The sequence below is a fragment of the Cololabis saira genome, chromosome 23 (assembly GCF_033807715.1).
Source record: "Cololabis saira isolate AMF1-May2022 chromosome 23, fColSai1.1, whole genome shotgun sequence".
Lineage (NCBI taxonomy): Eukaryota > Metazoa > Chordata > Actinopteri > Beloniformes > Belonidae > Cololabis > Cololabis saira.
In genome coordinates this window covers 34,856,813-34,877,349 of record NC_084609.1, presented here as the reverse complement: position 1 = coordinate 34,877,349, position 20,537 = coordinate 34,856,813, and the positions used below count along the sequence as shown (strand labels likewise).

The 20,537-nt window shown below is 44.5% G+C and overlaps 2 protein-coding genes across 2 annotated transcripts; both read right to left on the bottom strand.

Moving 5' to 3' along the window:
- Positions 1–6: 6 nt before the first annotated feature.
- atg10 (ATG10 autophagy related 10 homolog (S. cerevisiae)) lies at positions 7–11,289 on the bottom strand. Its single transcript, XM_061714558.1, has 7 exons — positions 11,255–11,289; positions 9,634–9,740; positions 8,590–8,715; positions 8,344–8,521; positions 5,545–5,639; positions 441–538; positions 7–289 (listed from the first exon to the last, which is right to left on the bottom strand). Exons 2-7 carry the CDS (start codon positions 9,736–9,738, stop codon positions 199–201), a joined length of 693 nt encoding a protein of 230 aa, XP_061570542.1. The 5' UTR covers positions 9,739–9,740; positions 11,255–11,289; the 3' UTR covers positions 7–198.
- Positions 11,290–15,865: 4,576 nt separating this feature from the next.
- LOC133424420 (serine protease 1-like) lies at positions 15,866–18,586 on the bottom strand. Its single transcript, XM_061715027.1, has 5 exons — positions 18,494–18,586; positions 17,932–18,118; positions 17,528–17,733; positions 17,259–17,371; positions 15,866–16,060 (listed from the first exon to the last, which is right to left on the bottom strand). The coding sequence occupies exons 1-5, from the start codon at positions 18,531–18,533 to the stop codon at positions 15,908–15,910; spliced, it is 699 nt and encodes a 232-aa protein (XP_061571011.1). The 5' UTR covers positions 18,534–18,586; the 3' UTR covers positions 15,866–15,907.
- Between the last annotated feature and the right edge of the window lie 1,951 nt (positions 18,587–20,537).

The following is a 20,537-nucleotide window of genomic DNA, read 5'->3' as shown; positions in this document are numbered from 1 at the left end:
CACACACTGAAGTCCGGGTAGGGCTCATTTGTTCACCTGCTCACTTTTCACAGGGCCAACCTTGGGTTACGAGCACTACAGTACTACAGTACTCCAGTACTCCAGTAGTCCAGTACTCCAGTAGTCCAATACTACAGTACTCCATGGCAGCAGCATCATGGTGTAGCATCATGGTGTACCACGGTGGTGGCAGCAGCATCATGGCGGGGCGCTGCAGAACTCCAGCGGGACCCTCAGACCCACCACCGGACCCACCACGCTGAGCCAGGACACCACGTAGTTCACAGGTCTGCAGGACACACAAAGAACCGGGTCACACCTGGACCAGAACCCTGACAGAACCAGGGAACCTAACGCTGGTCCTTAGAGGACCTGCAGGTCCTCTAAGGACCAGCGTTAGGTTCCGTGAGACACCAACCGATCCTAAGGTAGGGTCCTACCTGTCCTGGTCCAGCGAGACCTGCAGAACCCGCCTCATCACCTCCTCGGTCCTGCAGGGGTGCAGGAAGAAGAACGGCTGACCCAGGAAGGGGTGCTCCTGAAAACCAGGACCAGAAAACAGAGAAGACCTGAGACCAGGACCAGGACCAGGACTAGAAAGATCCACTCTCAAAATGGCAGGGAAAAAATGCAAGTCATCTCAACAGGCCGTGGTATACGCTCATTATATCACAGCTAGGGGTGTAACGATACACTAATCTCACGATACGGTACGATACACGATATTGAGGTCACGATAACGATACGATACGATATTATAGCAGTATTTTTTTAACAACCTTGAATGAGGAACATATGACTGGAAAAAATTGTCTTTTATTTGAAAGACACAAAATACAAAACAATGCTGTGTGTTTTCCCTATTGTTACAGTTTGTAATTCTTTATAACTGTTTAAGTTTTAAAGAGAAAGCCAGGCCAACCATTTTCCACAAACTGAACTAAAAGTAAATGTCAGGTTTTTATTATGCATCTTCAGTTTCATACAAGTACAAATATTTTGCCACAAACTGAATAGTTTCTCTCATGTATGATTTGACTTTTTTCTTTCTAATTTAACAACTAAAATTAAATAAATAAATAAAAGTAAATAAATACATACAATTTTACATCATAAAACAGATTGATTCATGCTCACCTTATAAGTGTAAGAGGAGATTTATTTTTGTTAAGAAGTTTATTTTGGTAATTCAGGGTTCATTATTTTATAAATATATTCTTTATATTCTGATGTAAATCAGGGACTATAATGACACTAGTCAGTTTATCTGTAGTCGTTAATATGTTTTAGATTGGGCGGAGTGATACAGCACTAGGTGCTGTGTTGATGCTCTAAAATCCTACACTGTTGAGCGGACATTAAAGTCAGGGATTAAAGCAAAAAAAATATTTTTGACTGAAAAAAAATTTTCAGGCCAGTTCATATTCCCCCTCCATCTATGCACTGCACCTATTGTGAAAACCATTTTTTTTTCTGTCTTTAACATATATAAAGTGGTCTCCCCTCAGCATGCCAACTCAGAGAAGGAGGAAAGCAACCAAATTCTGCAGTTTTCTGAACTTATCAATATGACTCTGTCCTTCACAGGATAAGTAAAATGGATCACTGCAAAAACTCAAAATCTTAAGAATATTTGTCCTATTTGTAGTTAAAATGTCTCATTTTAGTAAAAAAATCTCATTACACTTAAAACAAGTTGACAAGACTCATCACTGGAAAAAACAACAATTTCCACCTGTTTCAAGTAGATTTTCACTTGAAATAAGTAGAAAAAACAAGATTTTTTTGCTTGTAATAAGAAGATAAGACAGATTTTCCTACTTATTTCAAGTGAAAATTTACTTGAAACAGGTGAAAATGGTCAAATAAGTTATTTTTCTGGTGTTATTTTTCTGGTGATGACTCTAAATGTTGAAATAGCAGTAAAACCACATTCATTGATGAAATGACATAAGGGATGGAAAGGGGGGATGGCAGTTTTACAGGGGGGGATGATTTGGACCATTTTTATTTCAGCGGGGATGCCATCCCCCCTCATCCCCCCTCAACTCCAGTACTGTCTATAGCTATATTCTACATCTGGGCTGATGTAGACGTACAGTAGCATAGGAGGATAGGCTATTTCAGTTACTGGTATGGTTGGCTGTCTGTACAGTCGTGCAAGTTCAATGCTATTAAAGCACTTTAAATCAAAGCATTAATTTTTTTTTGTTTTATATATAAAATAAATACATTTCTACATTACATTTCTATGCAGCTGTCGGATGTCCCTTTTTTGACGCCTGCGCTGCTGAAATCAGGCGATCCTTATTTTCTATTTCTAAAAGGTGACAACCCTAGAGGTGACCCGGGGCCCACGTTAACGGGTCCCCGGCGGGCGTCGCAGCTGGGGAGATCCGCAAGAAGGGCCCGGCGGCGGCGCGCGTCCAGAGTCGCCGCCGCCGACCGCAGTACCCGATCCCCCCCACCGGTCCGCCTTCCGCGCGGTGCCGGACACCGCCCCGCGAAAGGACCACCGCCCGACGACGCGCCAACGCCGCTGGACGAAGGCCCCGCGAGGCGGGCCGAACGCCGCACCTCCGGCGGCGGGGAGAGGAGGGCAACGGGGCGACTGCTCCCCCAGACTACCCCCTTGATCCAACACGCCCCCCTCTGTTCCTGATTGGCTAATACCAAGGCTCTGGCTCGCTTAATTGGTTTACAATAGCGCCAGTTTAATGCCTAAAAGCTGATTTATGGTTCAGCGTTACTCCAACGCAGAAAAACGATTTAACGCAGAACCATAATTCAGGCTTAACATGATAACGCACGTGCAAATGTTTTTTTGTTTTTTCTCTAATTTTCGAATTGACGGAAATCCGTCTAGAGACGGAGAACTTTAATCCCTGATTAAAGTACACTGGAGCTCAATTCAATTCAATTCAATTCAATTTTATTTATATAGCGTCTAATACAACAGAGTTGTCTCTAGACGCTTTCCAGAGACCCATACCCAGAACATGACCCCCGAGCAGTTATTACAGAAACAATGGCAGGTAAAAACTCCCCTAGTGGGAGAAAAACCTTAAGCCAAACAGTGGCAAGGAAAAACTCCCCTTTAGGAGGGAAGAAACCTTGAGCAGGACCAGGCTCATAAGGGGGGACCCTCCTGCCGAGGGCCAGACTGGTGGGTCAGGGACGGCAACAGCACAGCAGGCAGGTGGTGCTCAGCAGAAGTTGCCCGCGTGTTTATCTACTCACGACCCGAAAAAGGTTTAATTTAATAAGGTAAGGCTTAACTCTACACCAGCCTTACATTAGTAAAAGTTTAGAGCTCAAAACGGGACCACAAAATGGGACTAGTTTCTTCTGAGCGGAGTAAGATTTTGGTCCACGAGATGCGGTCGCGGCCGCGGTCGGATGCGCGTTACTAGTCAACACAATAGATTAATATTAATAAGCCAATATCGCGATACACTTTGTCACCTCCACGACACGTATTGTGACGTTTTTGTATCGCGAAATTTCGTGGCACGATATATTGTTACACCCCTAATCACAGCTGAGGATCATTATATCACAGCTGAGGCTCATTATATCACAGCTGAGGATCATTATATCACAGCTGAGGCTCATTATATCACAGCTGAGGATCATTATATCACAGCTGAGGCTCATTATATCACAGCTGAGGATCATTATATCACAGCTGAGGATCATTATATCACAGCTGAGGCTCATTATATCACAGCTGAGGCTCATTATATCACAGCTGAGGCTCATTATATCACAGCTGAGGATCATTATATCACAGCTGAGGCTCATTATATCACAGCTGAGGCTCATTATATCACAGCTGAGGCTCATTATATCACAGCTGGGGATCATTATATCACAGCTGAGCGGCGTCTCCGGCCCGGCGCCAAGTGATGTATTGCTTTTATAAAACGGTTACCAATAATGTAAATATGAAAGAGGAATACACAATCTATTTTATGTAGTTTTCAATTAATCAGAAATACAATCAGAAATGTATGTTCCTGGCAGAGCTCTCCGTTCTCAGGGTGCAGGTTTACTCGTAGTTCCTAGAGTATCTAAATGTAGATTTGGAGGGCGGGCGTTCTGCTATCAGGCACCACTACTATGGAACCAATTTCCAATCTGGGTTAAGGAGGCTGACACCACCTCCACCTTTAAAACCAAACTTAAAACATTTGTGTTTAGTAAAGCCTATAGTTAGTGTTTAGTAAACCTCTAGCTGGTGTTGGTAAATCTCTAGGTAGTGTAAACTCTAGTGTGTTAGAGTCGCTCCTGTAGTTTCTTGTGCTGGCCCCCCCTTCTCCTCCCTTTTTTCTCTTTTGTCCATGTTGCAGCATCCTCTGCCGGACACCGGAACCTGCAGTGTGGGAGTGAAAGGGGCAGGGTAACGGCCCGGGCAGGCGGGGGAGAGTTTGTCCCTCAAGACTCCTCTCCCTGGCCCTGCCCCTTCTCAACCTTTCCCCGACCCTGCACCCCAACCTGGGACTTGATGATTGGGCCCGGAGCTTCGGGAGCTGCATGCTGGCCTGCGGTCCCCACCCCTGGTCATCCCGTTGCTGCTTCCACCTGCCTGCTGTGCTGTTGCCGTCCCTGACCCCCCAGTCTGGCCTTCGGCAGGAGGGTCCCCCCTTATGAGCCTGGTCCTGCTCAAGGTTTCTTCCCTCATAAAGGGGAGTTTTTCCTTGCCACTGTTTGGCTTAAGGTTTTTCTCCCACTAGGGGAGTTTTTACCTGCCATTGTTTATGTAATAATTGCTCGGGGGTCATGTTCTGGGTATGGGTCTCTGGAAAGCGTCTAGAGACAACTTTTGTTGTATAAGACGCTATATGAATAAACTTGAATTGAACTGAATAGCCCCACTGTGTAAAACAATAGTCCATCTCTCCAGATGTAGCTCCGCATGTCGTCTTTTGCTCGTCTTTTTTTTCGGAGACAGGAACTCCTCAATCCATCCATCCATCGTTAGCTCCTCCCCGGAGATCAAAGTTTACCGTCAACATGCCTAATTAATTGTTAACGAAAAATAAAAAATATACTTTAACACCAGCTACTTTTTGCTACCTGCTGTAACCGTCAAAACATATGTACCAGTTGGTTGTTGTCATGGATACGTTGTTGTTTCCCTGACGTGGAATGATATGCTGTGATGAGGCTTTAGAATAGAAGCTGTGGTATATGCTCATTATACCACAGTGAACAACCAATCAGATTGCAGGATTCCACCTTTCCGTTTTATAATGGTATTATTATGTCTCAGAGAGCAGAGAGTGAGGGATCATGGGTAGTTGATGTGGCTCTTTGCAGCAACACAGTAATCAATCTCAGCCTCTGATTGGTTGGACACCGCTGAACTAGAGCTAAAGATCAGGAAAAGAGAAGAAGACCAGGATTAGAGACAAAGACCAGGTCTAGAGAGGAAGACCAGGAGTAGGGAGACCAGGACCAGGTCTAGGAAAATCAGGACAAGGACCAGGAGGACCAGGACCTGGGAGAACAGGACCAGGAGGGGATAGCCTGCTAGCTTACCTGCTGGCTGATGGTGTTTAGCGGTCCGTCCTGAAGGCGTCTGAAGTCGGGGTGGGTGGAGCTCCACATCTCCTCCAAGGTTAGGCTCCGCCCCTCTGGAACAGGAACCACAACAGAGTGTTAGCATGCTAGTGGGTCCAGTGTTAGCATGCTAGCGGGTCCTCTGGTCTCCGTCTTCTTCCTCAAATCCTACACAGCGTTCCAAATTATTATGCAAATTGTATTTAAGTGTCATAAAGATTACATTTTTTGTTTTTCAATTAAACTCATGGATGGTATTGTGTGTCAGGGCTCTTTGGATCACTGAAATCAATCTCAGACACCTGTGATAATTAGTCTGCCAGGTGAGCCCAATTAAGGAAAAACTACTTAAGAAGGGCGTTCCACATTATTAAGCAGATGACCATTTCCAAGCAACATGGGAAAGAAAAAGGATCTCTCTGCTGTCGAAAAGCGTGAAATAGTTCAATGCCTTGGACAAGGTATGAAGACCTTAGATATTTCACGAAAACTTAAGCGTGATCATCGTACTGTAAAGAGATTTGTGGCTGATTCAGAGCACACACGGGTTCGTGCAGATAAAGGCACAACGAGGAAGGTTTCTGCCAGACAAAAACATCGGATTAAGAGAGCAGCTGCTAAAATGCCATTACAAAGTAGCAAACAGATATTTGAAGCTGCTGGTGCCTCTGGAGTCCCACGAACATCAAGGTGTAGGATCCTCCAGAGTCTTGCAGTTATGCGTAAACCCTCTATTCGGCCACCCCTAAACAACGCTCACAAGCAGAAACGGCTGCAGTGGGCCCAGGAATACATGAAGACTAATTTTCAAACAGTATTGTTCACTGATGAGTGCAGTGCAACCTTGGATGGTCCAGATGGATGGAGTAGTGGATGGTTGGTGGACGGCCACCATGTCCCAACAAGGCTGCGACGTCAGCAAGGAGGTGGCGGAGTCATGTTTTGGGCCGGAATCATGGGGAGAGAGCTGGTTGGCCCCTTTAGGGTCCCTGAAGGTGTGAAAATGACATCTGTAAAGTATGTGGAGTTTCTGACTGACCACTTTCTTCCATGGTACAAAAAGAAGAACCGTGCTTTCCGTAGCAAAATCATCTTCATGCATGACAATGCACCATCTCATGCTGCAAGGAATACCTCTGCATCATTGGCTGCTATGGGCATAAAAGGAGAGAAACTCATGGTGTGGCCCCCATCCTCCCCTGACCTCAACCCTATTGAGAACCTTTGGAGCATCCTCAAGCAAAAGATCTATGAGGGTGGGAGGTAGTTCACATCCAAACAGCAGCTCTGGGAGGCTATTCTGACATCCTGCAAAGAAATTCAAGCGACAACTCTCCAAAAACTCACAAGGTCAATGGATGCAAGAATTGTGAAGCTGCTATCAAATAAAGGGTCCTATGTTAAAATGTAACTTGACCTGTTAAGATGTTTTTGATTGAAATAGCTTTTGATTTCAGTAAATATGACCTCTTAATGCTGTAAATTCTAAAGATGAGCATTTCAGTTCATAACAACCTATAAAATGTTATAAAACTCTGTTGTGCGTAATAATTTGGAACAGTGCATTTTAAGTTTTCTATTTTTGAAGAATTCTGTTATCATTGGGAGGTTTGTTCAATAACATTCGAATTCATTAAACTAATGGTTGATGACTTGAAAATTATGCTGACTGTCATTTGTCACTGTCACTATTTAGGAAAATCTGAGAAAAATATCATTTGCATAATAATTTGGAACACAGTGTACATCTGTCGTTCTGGTTATGGTCCTGCAGCCGAACTGCTGCTCACTAATACCCACCTCTGTCCCGGTTCCAGCTTCCCCAACCCTTTAATTTCATAGTTTTGGTGCTCAACTTTACTCCACTCAAAGTTCAAAGTTTATTTAGACGGGACAATGCATATTATTTAACACTACATTTAAGCAGTGTAAATACACCGGGTTTTAGCAGTAATGCTAGTTTCCACCCGCAGTCCCCACAAACAACCAGACACACTCACACTCACACCTACGGGCAATTTAAAATGATCAATTAACCTAGCATGGATGTTTTTGGACTGTGGGAGGAAACCGGAGTACCCGGAGGAAACCCACGCAAGCACGGGGAGAACATGCAAACTCCACACAGGAAGGTCCTGCTGGGCCTGGGAGTCGAACCGGGGACCTTCTTGCTGTGAGGCAACAGTGCTAACCACTAAGCCACCGTGCTGCCTCTGCCCCCTCTACGCTCTGGGGTTCCTCAGGGCTCCATTTCAGGCCCAGTTCTTTTCTCCTTTGGGATCTATTCTTAAAAGTCCCAACATCTCTTAACTGTTTGCAGCTGAACTGCTACACTTGGACTATTTCTATTTAAACCTTTTCTGTTGTCAAGAGCAGCTTAGTTTAAATCAAACTCCGTAGATGAGGCTGATCTCAGGACTAATCCAAGCCTTTAATGCACATCGTTGTAGTTTTCCTTTGCATAATAGAACCGTCATTTAATCCCACAGAGGGGAGATGGACCTACAGCAGCAACATATATCCAACTGAATCTAAAAATAGAAAATAAAGGTCAGAAAAACTAGAGCGTTGCATGTATCTGTAAATAATATATGTTTAGACGGAACTAGACTTGTTTATAGATAATTAAATAGATACATGGAGATGTGATGAAGTTACATCCCATGACCATCAAACTCTACCGGATGTGACCCCTGCCAGAGTCATGTGACCCCTGCCCGGAGCCATGTGACCCCTGCTAGGAGTCATGTGACCCCCGCCCGGGGTCATGTGACTTACCCAGGTCCGAGGCTCTCCAGTACAGGACCGGGGTGCTGTAGCTGCAGGAGAACAGGACGTGGAACTCCAGCCGGAGAACCCGGGAGCTGCCTCCGGTCCCTGGGGGGGAACCGTCCTCCTCATCACTGATGAGGTCATCGGTGACATCACTGATGAGGTCAGCAGCAGCAGAGACAGACTGTGGAGGACAGATCTAGTTTAGTCTGGACAGATGTGGCTGATCAAACCTGTAGACCCAGACTGTACCTGGTCCTGGTCCTGGTCAGGTCCTGGAGGGTCTGGCTGTGGTTCTGACCCGGATCCCCCAGGTTCCTGTTTCCAGGTGGGAACCATCGTGAGAACCGTCTTCTTCAGGTAGCCGTCCTCCGAGCCCTGGAGACCAAAGACCTCCATGAAGCTCAGCAGGAGAGTGTCTTGCTCTGCGCCTTGCTCTGTGCCAACTATGCACCGACTCTGTGCCTTGCTCTGCGCCGACTCTGCGCCGACTCTGCGCCTTGCTCTGCGCCTTGCTCTGTGCCAACTATGCGCTTTGCTCTGTCTTGCTCTGCGCAGACTATGCGCTTTGCTCTGCACCTTGCTCTGCGCCTTGCTCTGCGCTTTGCTATGCGCCTTGCTCTGTGCCTTGCTCTGTGCCAACTATGCGCTTTGCTCTGTGTTTTGCTCTGCCTCTTGCTCTGCACCGACTCTGCGCCTTGCTCTGTGCCAACTATGCGCTTTGCTATGCGCCTTACTATGCGCCTTGCTCTGCACCGACTCTGCGCATTGCTCTGCACCTTGCTCTGCACCTTGCTCTGCGCCTTGCTCTGCGCCAACTATTTGCCTTGCTCTGCGCCAACTATTCGCCTTGCTCTACGCCAACTATGTGCTTTGCTATGCGCCTTGCTCTGCGCCTTGCTCTGTGCCAACTATGCGCTTTGCTCTGTGTCTTGCTCTACGCCAACTATGCGCTTTGCTATGCGCCTTGCTCTGTGCCAACTATGCGCTTTGCTCTGCACCTTGCTCTGCACCTCGCTCTGCACCTTGCTCTGCGCCTTGCTCTACGCCAACTATGCGCCTTGCTCTGTGCCAACTATGCACTTTGCTCTGTGTCTTGCTTTGCGCCTTGCTCTACGCCAACTATGCGCTTTGCTCTGCACCTTGCTATGTGCCAACTATGCACTTTGCTCTGCACCTTGCTCTGCACCTTGCTCTGTGCCAACTATGCACTTTGCTCTGCACCTTGCTCTGCACCTTGCTCTGCACCTTGCTCTGCGCCTTGCTCCAACCCCCCCCCCCCCCCCCCCCCCTCACCTGGACCCCCTCCCAGCTCCATCCGTCCCCCAGCTGGTCCGACCTCTGCAGGATCCTCCGGCAGCAGAACCGGAACTCGTCCTCATCCAGAACCCCAGAGCTCATGTCTGCAGGAGAAGAGAAACTACTGTAATCCTTCAGGTGTAATTCCTCCTGCAGCCACTAGAGGCTCCACAGGTGCAGTTTTATGTATTTATATATATATATATATATATATATATATATATATATATATATATATATATATATTTTATACAATTTTAACTAAAAACCAAGGACCAAAAGGTGTAGACCGAAGCCTAAGCCTATGTGCCTATGTGTATTATCCCTTTGTTTTATATGTATTGATCATTTAGTATTTATAGGTTTTGAATTGTAATAACTGATCCACATTTTCATTTCTGTATCTCAGCTGTTCCACAGATTAATCCTGTCACTGAGATCATCGTTGTTTAACATTGGTTCTTTGTTTTCCTGAACATTTATGTTTCTCTTAGTTCATATTGACTAACTCTGCTCTGGAAGAGCTTCTGAATGCTGTCAGGAAGTGTTTTATTGTTGATTTGAAACATAAATTGCGGTGTTTTAAGATCCACTAAATCTCTGAATTTAAGCACATTTGAATTTATGAATACTATTTGTTGGTTCTGGATAATCTGCTTTGTTTACAACTCTAATGGCGTACCCTACGCCGTAGGCTCTGCGTTGGTGTAACGCGGAACCATGAATCAGCCTTTACCGTCGCTGACACTGGTCCGACTGGTGACCCAGTAAAAAACAACATTCAAACACAGAACATCTGGCTGGGATCCAGAATGACTTAATCACCATAAATACAGCCCTTGGTTGTACCACACTCCCCATGGTACATTTACAATTTGTTGTTTAGCTTACATTTTTGTTCTGATGAGCTTCTTTTTTTGGTAAGCAATAATGATGAAAATAACACAGACAATATTGTCTTTCCACTAGAACCACTAAAGGTTAATTTTTCCCCCAGGCATTGTCAAATGCATGTAACTCTTATAACGAAACCGGAAGAAAAAAATCTTCTACAATGTTTAAATTATTTATAACTGATCTCAATTGTGAATATGGATGTTTTGTGGCATATGCCGTCAGCACAAGCAGCCGTTAAAAGAGGACCATCCCAGAGGGTTTTCATAGAGATCCCTCTGAAATATATAGAAAAGATGTGCTCAATGCTCATATGGGTCAGACCAGCACACTGCAGCCTTTCAGGCCCATGACACTTTGGTTAAAGGTTAGATTAAGCCTAATGATTTCATTGAAGTGATATCATTCAGCAATATAAGCCTACAATGATTTTTAATATAAAACTTTGTTGCATTTCACATGTCCAATACGCCGTCATATCAATCATCCCTTGTCTCACTAGGTGGAAGTTCAAATATTCCCATGAAAACCTGATGCAGTAGTACTTTGATATCTTCCCAGAAATGTCTTTAAAAGTCCCCCGTGAGGCCGTCAGGGCCTTGATTTACGGACTAATAACTGTATCCAGTTCTGTAATTGTTATTTAACTTGATTTACAGACTAATTACTGTATCCAGTTCTGTAATTGTTATTTAATGCTCGCGTGTTTGTTTCAAACACCTACCTTTCCGTTCGCCAGTGACGTCAGTCTCCGAGACGCTCTTCTTCCGGGTCTGCGGACCCACGTGATCAACACCAGCTTCGGTGACCAATCACAGGAGGTCTCCAGAACACGTGACGCGTCATAGGCTACGTCAGCTCGTTGCTAGGAAATGCCACAGCGTGTCCGCCATGTTGGGAGAGGCGGTTCCGCTGCAAGAAATGATCTTTTCAGGTAACAAACTTCACCTTTGTCTCATTGTTTCTGGACAGACATACACAATTGGATTTATCTTCAAATTAATAATGTTCCACCTTTGAATTAGGACATATTATTTTCTTCATGGATGATGTGAAATTTTCTGTTTCTGATATTATTAATATTATTTTGTTACTGAGTAAGTACCATATTCATCGTGCCAAATGGAGAAATTGTAAACCATCCCTCCGGGGTTTTATTAACGATTTTAAGATTTTTTTTCACATGTCTCAAAAGAGTAGAAAACAAAAATGCAAGTAAAATAGGTCTAGACATTGCTCGTTATTTGTTATTCTAATTGAATAATTCTTCTCATTTTCTATGCTCCATTATGTGAATTTAAATGCTTAATTTATGTTGTTATTCATATGCACCTTTTAATTCTTAAAGCACCTTGTTTTTTGTTTTTTGTATTCCTTGTATTCCCTTTTTTTCCCTTTCTTTTCATATTGTATTTAAATTGATATTTGTCCATTATCCTCTTTGTGAGTTTGTATATTTTCAATAAAGTTTTGTTTAAAAAAGGTTACAAACTTCACATTTACGAATAAAACGTGTCAGTCAGTCGTCTATTTTAAATGGACATATTTACTGAATATCACGTGATCGAGGATTATCACCATCTAAATAAATGAACTGTGTCGTGACAGAAAGAGCGTCTTAGCAGCGACCTGGTTCTGATCAATAAGCGTGATCACACGTGACTCTTCACTTTATCATCAATTGTTTTAGGAAAAGTCTCATCATCGGACCCGGTTCGTTTGTTGTTCTGCTGTGGACGGAACCGAGACCAACCTGCAGGGAGACAGCTGATTCATAATCAATATAATCATATAAGCCAGTGTTTCCCCTAGAATGTTTTTCAGGCCCGGTGGTACCACCGAAAAAACCCTAAACAGACGAGGCTCGTGGGACGGCATATTGGACATGTGATATGCAGCAATATAACAAAGTTTTACATTAAAAATCATTGTAGGCCTATATTGCTGAATGATATCACTTCAATGAAATCATTAGGCTTAATCTAACCTTTAACCAAAGTGTCATGGGCCTGAAAGGCTGCAGTGTGCTGGTCTGACCCATATGAGCATTGATAATCTTTTCTATATATTTCAGAGGGATCTCTATGAAAACCCTCTGGGATGGTCCTCTTTTAACGGCTGCTTGTGCTGACGGCATATGTGACAAAACATCCCTATTCATAATTGAGATTATATCAGTTATAAATTATTTAAACATTGTAGAAGATTTTTTTTTTCCAGTTTTGTTATAACAGAGTTACATGCATTTGACAATGCCTGGGGGAAAAATTAACCTTTAGTGGTTCTAGTGGAAAGACAATCTATTGTCTGTGTTATTTTCATCATTATTGCTTACCAAAAAAAGAAGCTCAATCAGAACAAAAATGTAAGCTAAACAACAAATTGTAAATTTACCATGGGGAGTGTGGTACAACCAAGGGCTGTATTTATGGTGATTAAGTCATTCTGGATCCCAGCCAGATGTTCTGTGTTTAAATGTTGTTTTTTACTGGGTCACCAGTCAGACCGGTGTCAGCGACGGTAAAGGCTGATTTATGGTTCTGCGTTACACCAACGCAGAGCCTGCGCCGTAGTGTACGCGTCCCTGCGTACGAGCGCGCATATTGTCTGTTTACTTTTAAGCCTGAATTATGGTTCTGCGTCACACCAACGCAGAGCCTACGCCGTAGGGTACGGCGTAAGGTGCGCCTCGCCGCGTAGCCTACGCTGTAGGCTTTGCGTTGGTGTAACGCAGAACCATAAATCAGCCTTTAGCCAGTTGCCGCATCAGAAGTGGAGCCTTAAAGCAGGAAAGTCATGCTGAGTTTCAGCAGTTGAAATGATTAAAAACTATCTCCGGCTGCATGGATGAGGCCAGACTACCAAACCTCACCGACTTATCGTTAAATGTGTACCCCCCCCCCTCCTTGGATGTCATGTAAATATGTTTTGTAGTGGTTCTCTGCTAAACGCTGGATGAAACCATCATTGGTAAGCTGTCATAATATTAATTATTTCTGATCATTGTCATGACGCTGAATATCAGGCCTTTCCTATATTGTTTGTTGCTGTTTGACCGCCGTGTCGCTCGGTCATTGTGTTAAATACATGTCGTCGCACATTGTAAACTGTTGTTGTGTAGGTTGAACACGTGTGTCTGAATTGTGCTACTCAGCGAATCCGACATCTATGGCTGAGATGAAAACTTAGCCTTAAAAATAAAAATATCCCCACGATAAGTCATAATTTTGAGATAGAAAGTCAAAATTATGAGATAGAAAGTCGAAATTATGAGATAGAAAGTCATAATTATGAGATAAGAAGTCATAATTATGAGATAGAAAGTCGAAATTATGAGATAAAAAGTCGAAAGTATGAGATAGAAAGTTGAAATTATTATTATTGTAATTATGACTTTTTATGTCATAATTCTGACTTACCGTGGGGATATTTTTATTTTTAAGGCTAAGATTTCATCTTACTTTTTTCTTTTACTAGCGGAAATGGGCTTCCATAGACATCACCATGGTGCTAGAACCTCATGTGATGGTTCTGACCGTGTCGCCTGCGTGCTGTGGTTGTGTGTCAGAGGAGCTGATCTGTGGCATTTTTTTAGCGATTATGTTTTAACGGGGATGTTTAGGCCACAAGGGCCCATCTAGAATGCTTCGCCCCCCCTAGGCTGGGACCCCTGCTCCACCCCTGGAGGTCCGCCTCCCATTTTGAAATTGGGAGAGAGACTGAGTTATCTATTTTGGACATTTTGGACCTGTAGAGTTTCGGTAGTAAATTTCGGGTGTTTAGATTAAGTAACTCTTAGCGGGAAGGTGCAGATCCAGTTGGTTGAGTTTATACTTTTTACCTATTATGGACTTAAGTTGTTGGTATTCTAAAAATGTGTTACTGCTGATTCCATATTGAACAGTGAGTGTGTTAAAAGGTACAAAATGGCCACTTATGATTATATGTTGTAGATACTTTATTCCTTGGTTTCTCCATTGAGTGAAGTTCACCATCTTTTTATCATTTTATCATTTTTCAGAATGTCTGGGTTGTTCCGGATGGGTCTGTGATCACTTGGAAAAATTAAGATGTTTGGCTATTTTAAGGAAGTCCCACCAGGCTGTCAGAGCTGAGTTAATATTAATGCTTTTAAAGGATGTATGATGTTTAATATTTTGACTGATAAATGGTAAATCTGAGATTTCCAAATCATTGCAAAAACCTTGTTGTGAATCCAGCCATTGACTATCTAGTGAGTGATTTTTGCACCATTTTAAGATATACTGTAACTTATTAACTAAGAAATAATACTGGAAGTTGGGTAAGTCTAAACCTCCACAGTCTCAGATTTACAGATTTTTGTAATGTTTGTAATACCTGGTGTTTTATTTTTCCTCAGAAATTTTGACACATATGAATCCAGTGACTTAAACCAAGAGGAAGGGGGTTTGAATGGTATCTTTGAAAAAAGATAATTTATTTTTGGTAAAACCATCATTTTGATGGTGACAATTCTCCCCATGAGTGAAATGGGAAGAGAGTCCCATCGGGTAAGATCATCCTCTATTTCTCTTAAGAGGTGAACATAATTTAGTTTTATTAGCTCTGACAGCCTAGGGGAGATGTTTATGACTAGATGTCTAATGTTTCCTGATTGTAATTAAGTAGTGGCTGTATTCTGGAAATTGCAGTTGATGCACAAAACTGTAGATTTGGACCAGAGTCAGAATAGTCAGAAAGAGATGAAAATCCATGCATGAGTGAAATTGTCTGCGATAGTGAGGTTTGTGAGTTCTGGAGGAAGACTAGTACATCATCCGCATAAAGACTTATCTTGTGATCTAATGTTTTGCATTGTATGCCTTTAATATTTTGGTTTTGCCTAAAAGCAGCTGCTAAGGGCTCAATAAATATCGGAAATAGTGAGAGAGAAAGAGGACAACCTTGTCTTGTACCTCTTTGCAAGTTAAAGCTTGTTGAAATTTGATCGTTTGTCCTTACGCATGCCATGGGAGCGAAACACTTTTTTCAACAACCCGAATCACATACATGTACAGCACAGGGGCAGTCATTCCAGAGATGCAGGGCCTTGTCTTCTCTTTGGTCACATGACATTCGGAGGGATGATACAGACCTTGAAAGGGGCTTCATTTGGACATGCCTCCTTTTCTTTCCACAGGCTTCGGGGCTTCTGTGTCAGACATAACTAGCGTTAGGGAAGTGTGTGTGTGTCTGCAGCTTCTACACTACCAGGTCCACATCTGTGTCACCAGTGTTTGATGATTAGCACTAGTTTATTTGTTACAAACATCACAGAGACACTTTTATGCTCTTAAGGAGACCGGACGTCTCTTTATTGTTGCTCACAAACAAACATCACACAACTGGGACATTTTTAGTTTTTCTTCATGGTATCTTCAATCCATTGACGAACACTGGCATCACAGACTGTGTGTCCATAGTCCACCGACTGAGATCCAATCGTTCCATCACCCGTTTCGACTGCATACAGGGCGTTATCGTAAAGATACCCTGCACCAGAATCCCCCTACAAAGAGAGACAGAGAGTAATGGAGGAAAGAGAGATGGAGGAAGGAGGCAGAGAGAGAAAAAAGTATGTCAGGTCAACAGCCCTCGTTTTAAAACCACTGGAACAACAATTGATCATCAGTTAATAATACGTCTTGTTATCTGGTGGAACTTTGTTTGTTAAAGGTATTGTGACATGAAAAACACATTTTTCTTGATTTTTTGTGTTTTGTTGGGTGTTTTGACATCAATTACACCCAAAAAACAACGAACTTTTAACATTCAGTGTATTGTGTGCTTTCTGGGATTTTCCGCATAACTATGCAAAAACGGCGCATGTGGTTTGGTGGCGGGCCGTGACGTCACGCCCCGCTAAATCACCGCCCCCTCCACCCAGCTCCCTGCCTCCTCTCCTCTCCAGCGCACCATAAAGGCTGATTTATGGTTTTGGTTACACCGACGCAGAGCCTACGGCGTAGGGTTACGCGGCGACGCGCACCGTACGCTGAACCCTACGGCGTAGGCTCTCCGTCGATTTAACACGGAACCATAAATCAGGCTTAACACGGAGCTGTTTAGAGCCTCTTCTGTTCTCATCACCGGAGGACAACTGCTAAGAAGACCCGCGGCCACTGACTGGACTTAAGATAAGGGGACACTGCTGCTTGCATGCCTTTATTTTTATGATTGTTTGCGGTGGACTGCTTCGCCGTGCTGCTTTTCCGTGCATGCTTCGCCTGTCGCTCCCGGCTTAACTCTCCGACGCCGCTGTGAGCGTATGGCTTGCGGGGAGCTACGGTCCTCTGGTCACGGACTTCATCCCCGGGCTGTAGTCGCCCTGTCTGGGCTGTGTGTGTGGGTGTTTGTGGTTCGGTGTGCGCGCGTGTGTGTGTGGAGACGGCAGAAGTGTGTAGCAGTTGGGTTGGAGGAGGTTGGGAGGAGGAGCGGGGCAATGATTGACAGGAAAGGGGGAAAAGGACGTGTTTTTCACGGCGCAAAAAACACCGTCATCTCCAAGCCAGGCATGGAGTACTGGAGTGAAGTTTTTCTTGTTACACCCTTTTAGACACATTTGAGGGATGTTGGCCAAGACTTTTAATAGTGTTAAAAGCATGTTATTATTATGTCACAATACCTTTAATCTGTTTGATCTCATCATTTCTCATCATTTCTACTAGTTCCATTTATAATTACTGATTCAAATGTCCTCAACTTACACCACAGATTTGGCAGCCCACAGGCGGTCCGTAGAAACACTCTACACCTGATGGTGCTTCACCTGCACATCCCCTTAACTCGATGTCTCCACACATGGTCGTATCTGGAGTCCCTGTGTGATTAATAAAACATTATGCATTTGAATCGTTGTTGAAATGTTGCACTAACAGAGATTAAAAGGACTGTGTTGCTGCAGGTCGTCATTTCTAAACTCTCTCACGTAAATTAAACCTACAACATATTATCTAATTTATATAAAAATTCTTACCTTTTGTGTCCCGAGCAACGACGAGCATCTTTACAGATTTTGTAGAGGCCAGTTGGTTCTTGACGTCGGTACAGTCTGTCGGAGAGGCGAGGGCGATGGCGCTCTTCTTGGCATTCAGCTTGATCAGCATAATATCAGCAACTGGGTGTTTAAAAACTTTACTCGAGGTTTCTTTATTGTTTTTGACATCCTTAATGGTGAAGGGCCTGAAGAATGAACAGAGAAACACACAAACACACTGAACAGGCATCGAGGTTGAAACAATCTGAAACATGATTAAATTATAGCTTAAATCTACCAGACTGATCATCATATAAACACTAATCATCGCCCCATCCGCCACAACAATATTTCATCATTTCCAACCCTACTGTGTTGGTTCGGGGAGGTGTCTGGAAACTTACGCTCCATATGCATCACAGTGCTTTGCAGTGAGAACCCATTGGCCGTTCCCAATGATGGAACCAGAACAGATGGATCTCTTGTGCAGGCTTGTGCTTTCTGTCTCCAGGAACACAAAATGTTTTTCTTCCTCAGCTTTGCACTTCCTGCCATTAATGATTCTCTTCTGGATGTCTCCAAGAGACACACCTATGGGATTCACAACCAGAGGACCAGACACACACTTATGATTTTAGTTGAGAACATCTCAAAGGCAGCAGTTGATAGTTGGGTGTTGATAAACCCAATAAGCACCCCTGCTTATAGTTGATAAGCAGGGGTGCACATAACTGGTGCTCGAGGGCCGGTGTCCTGCATGTTTTAGATGCTTCCCTGCTTCAACAACCCCTGATATACATACCTGTGTCATTAACAGACCTGTGCAGACCTTGATGACAAGCTGATGATGACCTTTGATCACAATCAGATGTGTTACAACAGCGAAACATCTAAAACATGCAGTAGACCGGCCATCGAGGACCGACTGTGCACCCCTGAAAATTAGACAATAAGACATGAACTCACCTGCTATCAGAAAGAGAGCGAGGACGACACGAGTCTTCATCACGGCCGCTGAGATGGTCTTCTTCCAGAATCTTTATGCTCTCAAGAGCGGATTCAGACAAGCATTCAAGCCTTGTAATGAGGAACTCCTCAGAGCAGAGAAGACTGGCATCTTTTATACAGGGTTTCCTTGTGTCATGTCATGCTGTTGCTGGCAGAAGTCTGTTGCAGGTTGGACACACCTATAGATACCAAGATTAGATCAAAAATCTGCAAGATCACAGTTGGAACATTTTTGCACAATAGCATTTCTCTGTTCCTTGATGTGATGACCTGAGCTGTTTCGTAGTGGCATTTTAACTAATTGTCTGTTTGAGTTGAAAACCCTCATGTTACTTGCCATTGTTGTTCATTCAACAGTCACAAAAATAAAGCAAATGGACATGTTTATTTTAGGGGGCAGGCTTATTGTTCTTGAGTTCTGGTAACCCTGGTTCCTACGCTTTACGTTGACCATTCCCTCCAAAAGCTAAAATATCACAAAAACAAGTGGAATGATGCCTGATACTTCGGATTGACGCAAAACTTTCAGTTCAGTTTCTTGTTCAATGCTCTAAATACTGAAAGAGGCCAGCTGATTTACTTTTTACATCAACAGGTCCTTGTAAAGAGAATTTCAGGATGACCCGAGATATTTCAGCTTGGTGTGTGATGTTCTAGAAACCTTTATTGTGTTTGTAGCAGGGCGAGTGCTACGGGGGGCCGACAGGACAGAGAGGACACAGGGTTTTAGTGCACAAACTTTATTCACCAGAAGGTCTCACACGTGCACCAACACCTTCACACCAGGCCCTTCTCCAGCAGCCGCACCTTCTCCCAGCAGAGCCCCTTTCTGGAGTGCAGCTGCTCCTTAAGAAGGCAGGCAGGGTGGAGAGGTTGATTGGACACACCTGTGTCCAATCCGCTGAGTGGCTCCTCCACCCTGCCACACACCCCCATCGCCAACCTCAGGCCAGGGTCCATCCGGGCGAGCCAACTCCCCCTCCGCCCCCCTTGGAGCGGGAGAGGAAGCCCGGAACCGCCGTCTCCGCCTCCGACGCCCCCGGGACCCCGTCCTCCGGGACCGCCGTGGCAAACCTCCGGTGTGGCGCAGGGGTGGGTCACTCCGCGGGTCCCGCAGCCTCTGCCTCCCGGCCTGCCGGCTGCAGCATCGCTTCCAGCGCCGCGAGCTGCCGCTCCCCCTGGCCCTGAAGCACGGCTGCCAAGTCTAGCATTGCTCGGGCCAGCACCTCCAGGGCCCGCTCCGTGCCTCCCTCCTCCATCCTGTCGGGCCCCACGTTGGGCGCCAGTGTAGCAGGGTGAGTGCTACAGGGGCCCGACCGACAGGACAGAGAGGACACAGGGTTTTAGTGCACAAACTTTATTCACCAGAAGGTCTCACACGTGCACCAACACCTTCACAGCAGACCCTTCTCCAGCAGCAGCACCTTCTCCCAGCAGAGCCCTCTCTGGAGTGCAGCTGCTCCTTAAGAAGGCAGGCAGGGTGGAGAGGTTGATTGGACCCACCTGTGTCCAATCTGCTGAGTGGCTCCTCCACCCTGCCACAGTGTTCCTCTGCGAAGATGTGGACAGACTCTTAAAGGAATATAATACACATGGTCTCAGGCTATGAAAATGCTTACAATTCACCAATACATAGTTGTGTTCAAAAAGATAGCAGCTTGTTTTGTAAAAAAATTAGTAAACCTCAAATTCCTTATACTAGCTTTTATTTCCAAACACACACACGCATTGTAAACACTGCATATTCTAAGAACAGAGTGGACCATACAAGTCCAGTTCTTAGATCTTTACACCGGCTTCCTGTCTGTCCCAGAAATCTTTGAATGGTCTCAGGCCAAAATACATCTCTGATCTCCTGGTCCATGATGAATCGACCAGAACCCTCAGGTCCTCAGGGTCACGCCTACTTTCTGTACCCAGAGTTAGAACCAGTCACCGTGAGACAGCATTCAGCTTTTATGCTCCCCACTTGTGGAACAAACTCCCAGAATACATCAGGGCT

Bases quoted from the DNA above. Each gene is read 5' to 3' on its own strand.
- atg10 (XM_061714558.1), bottom strand. From the start codon at position 9,738: ATGAGCTCTGGGGTTCTGGATGAGGACGAGTTCCGGTTCTGCTGCCGG. The intron at 539-5,544 runs GTAAGCTAGCAG...CCTGGTTTTCAG, and splicing joins TAAACACCATCAGCCAGCAG to GAGCACCCCTTCCTGGGTCA. The intron at 290-440 runs GTAGGACCCTAC...TGTGTCCTGCAG, and splicing joins GTCTCGCTGGACCAGGACAG to ACCTGTGAACTACGTGGTGT.
- LOC133424420 (XM_061715027.1), bottom strand. From the start codon at position 18,533: ATGAAGACTCGTGTCGTCCTCGCTCTCTTTCTGATAGCAG. The intron at 18,119-18,493 runs GTGAGTTCATGT...TGAATCCCATAG, and splicing joins CGCTCTCTTTCTGATAGCAG to GTGTGTCTCTTGGAGACATC. The intron at 17,734-17,931 runs GTAAGTTTCCAG...TTCATTCTTCAG, and splicing joins CACTGTGATGCATATGGAGC to GCCCTTCACCATTAAGGATG.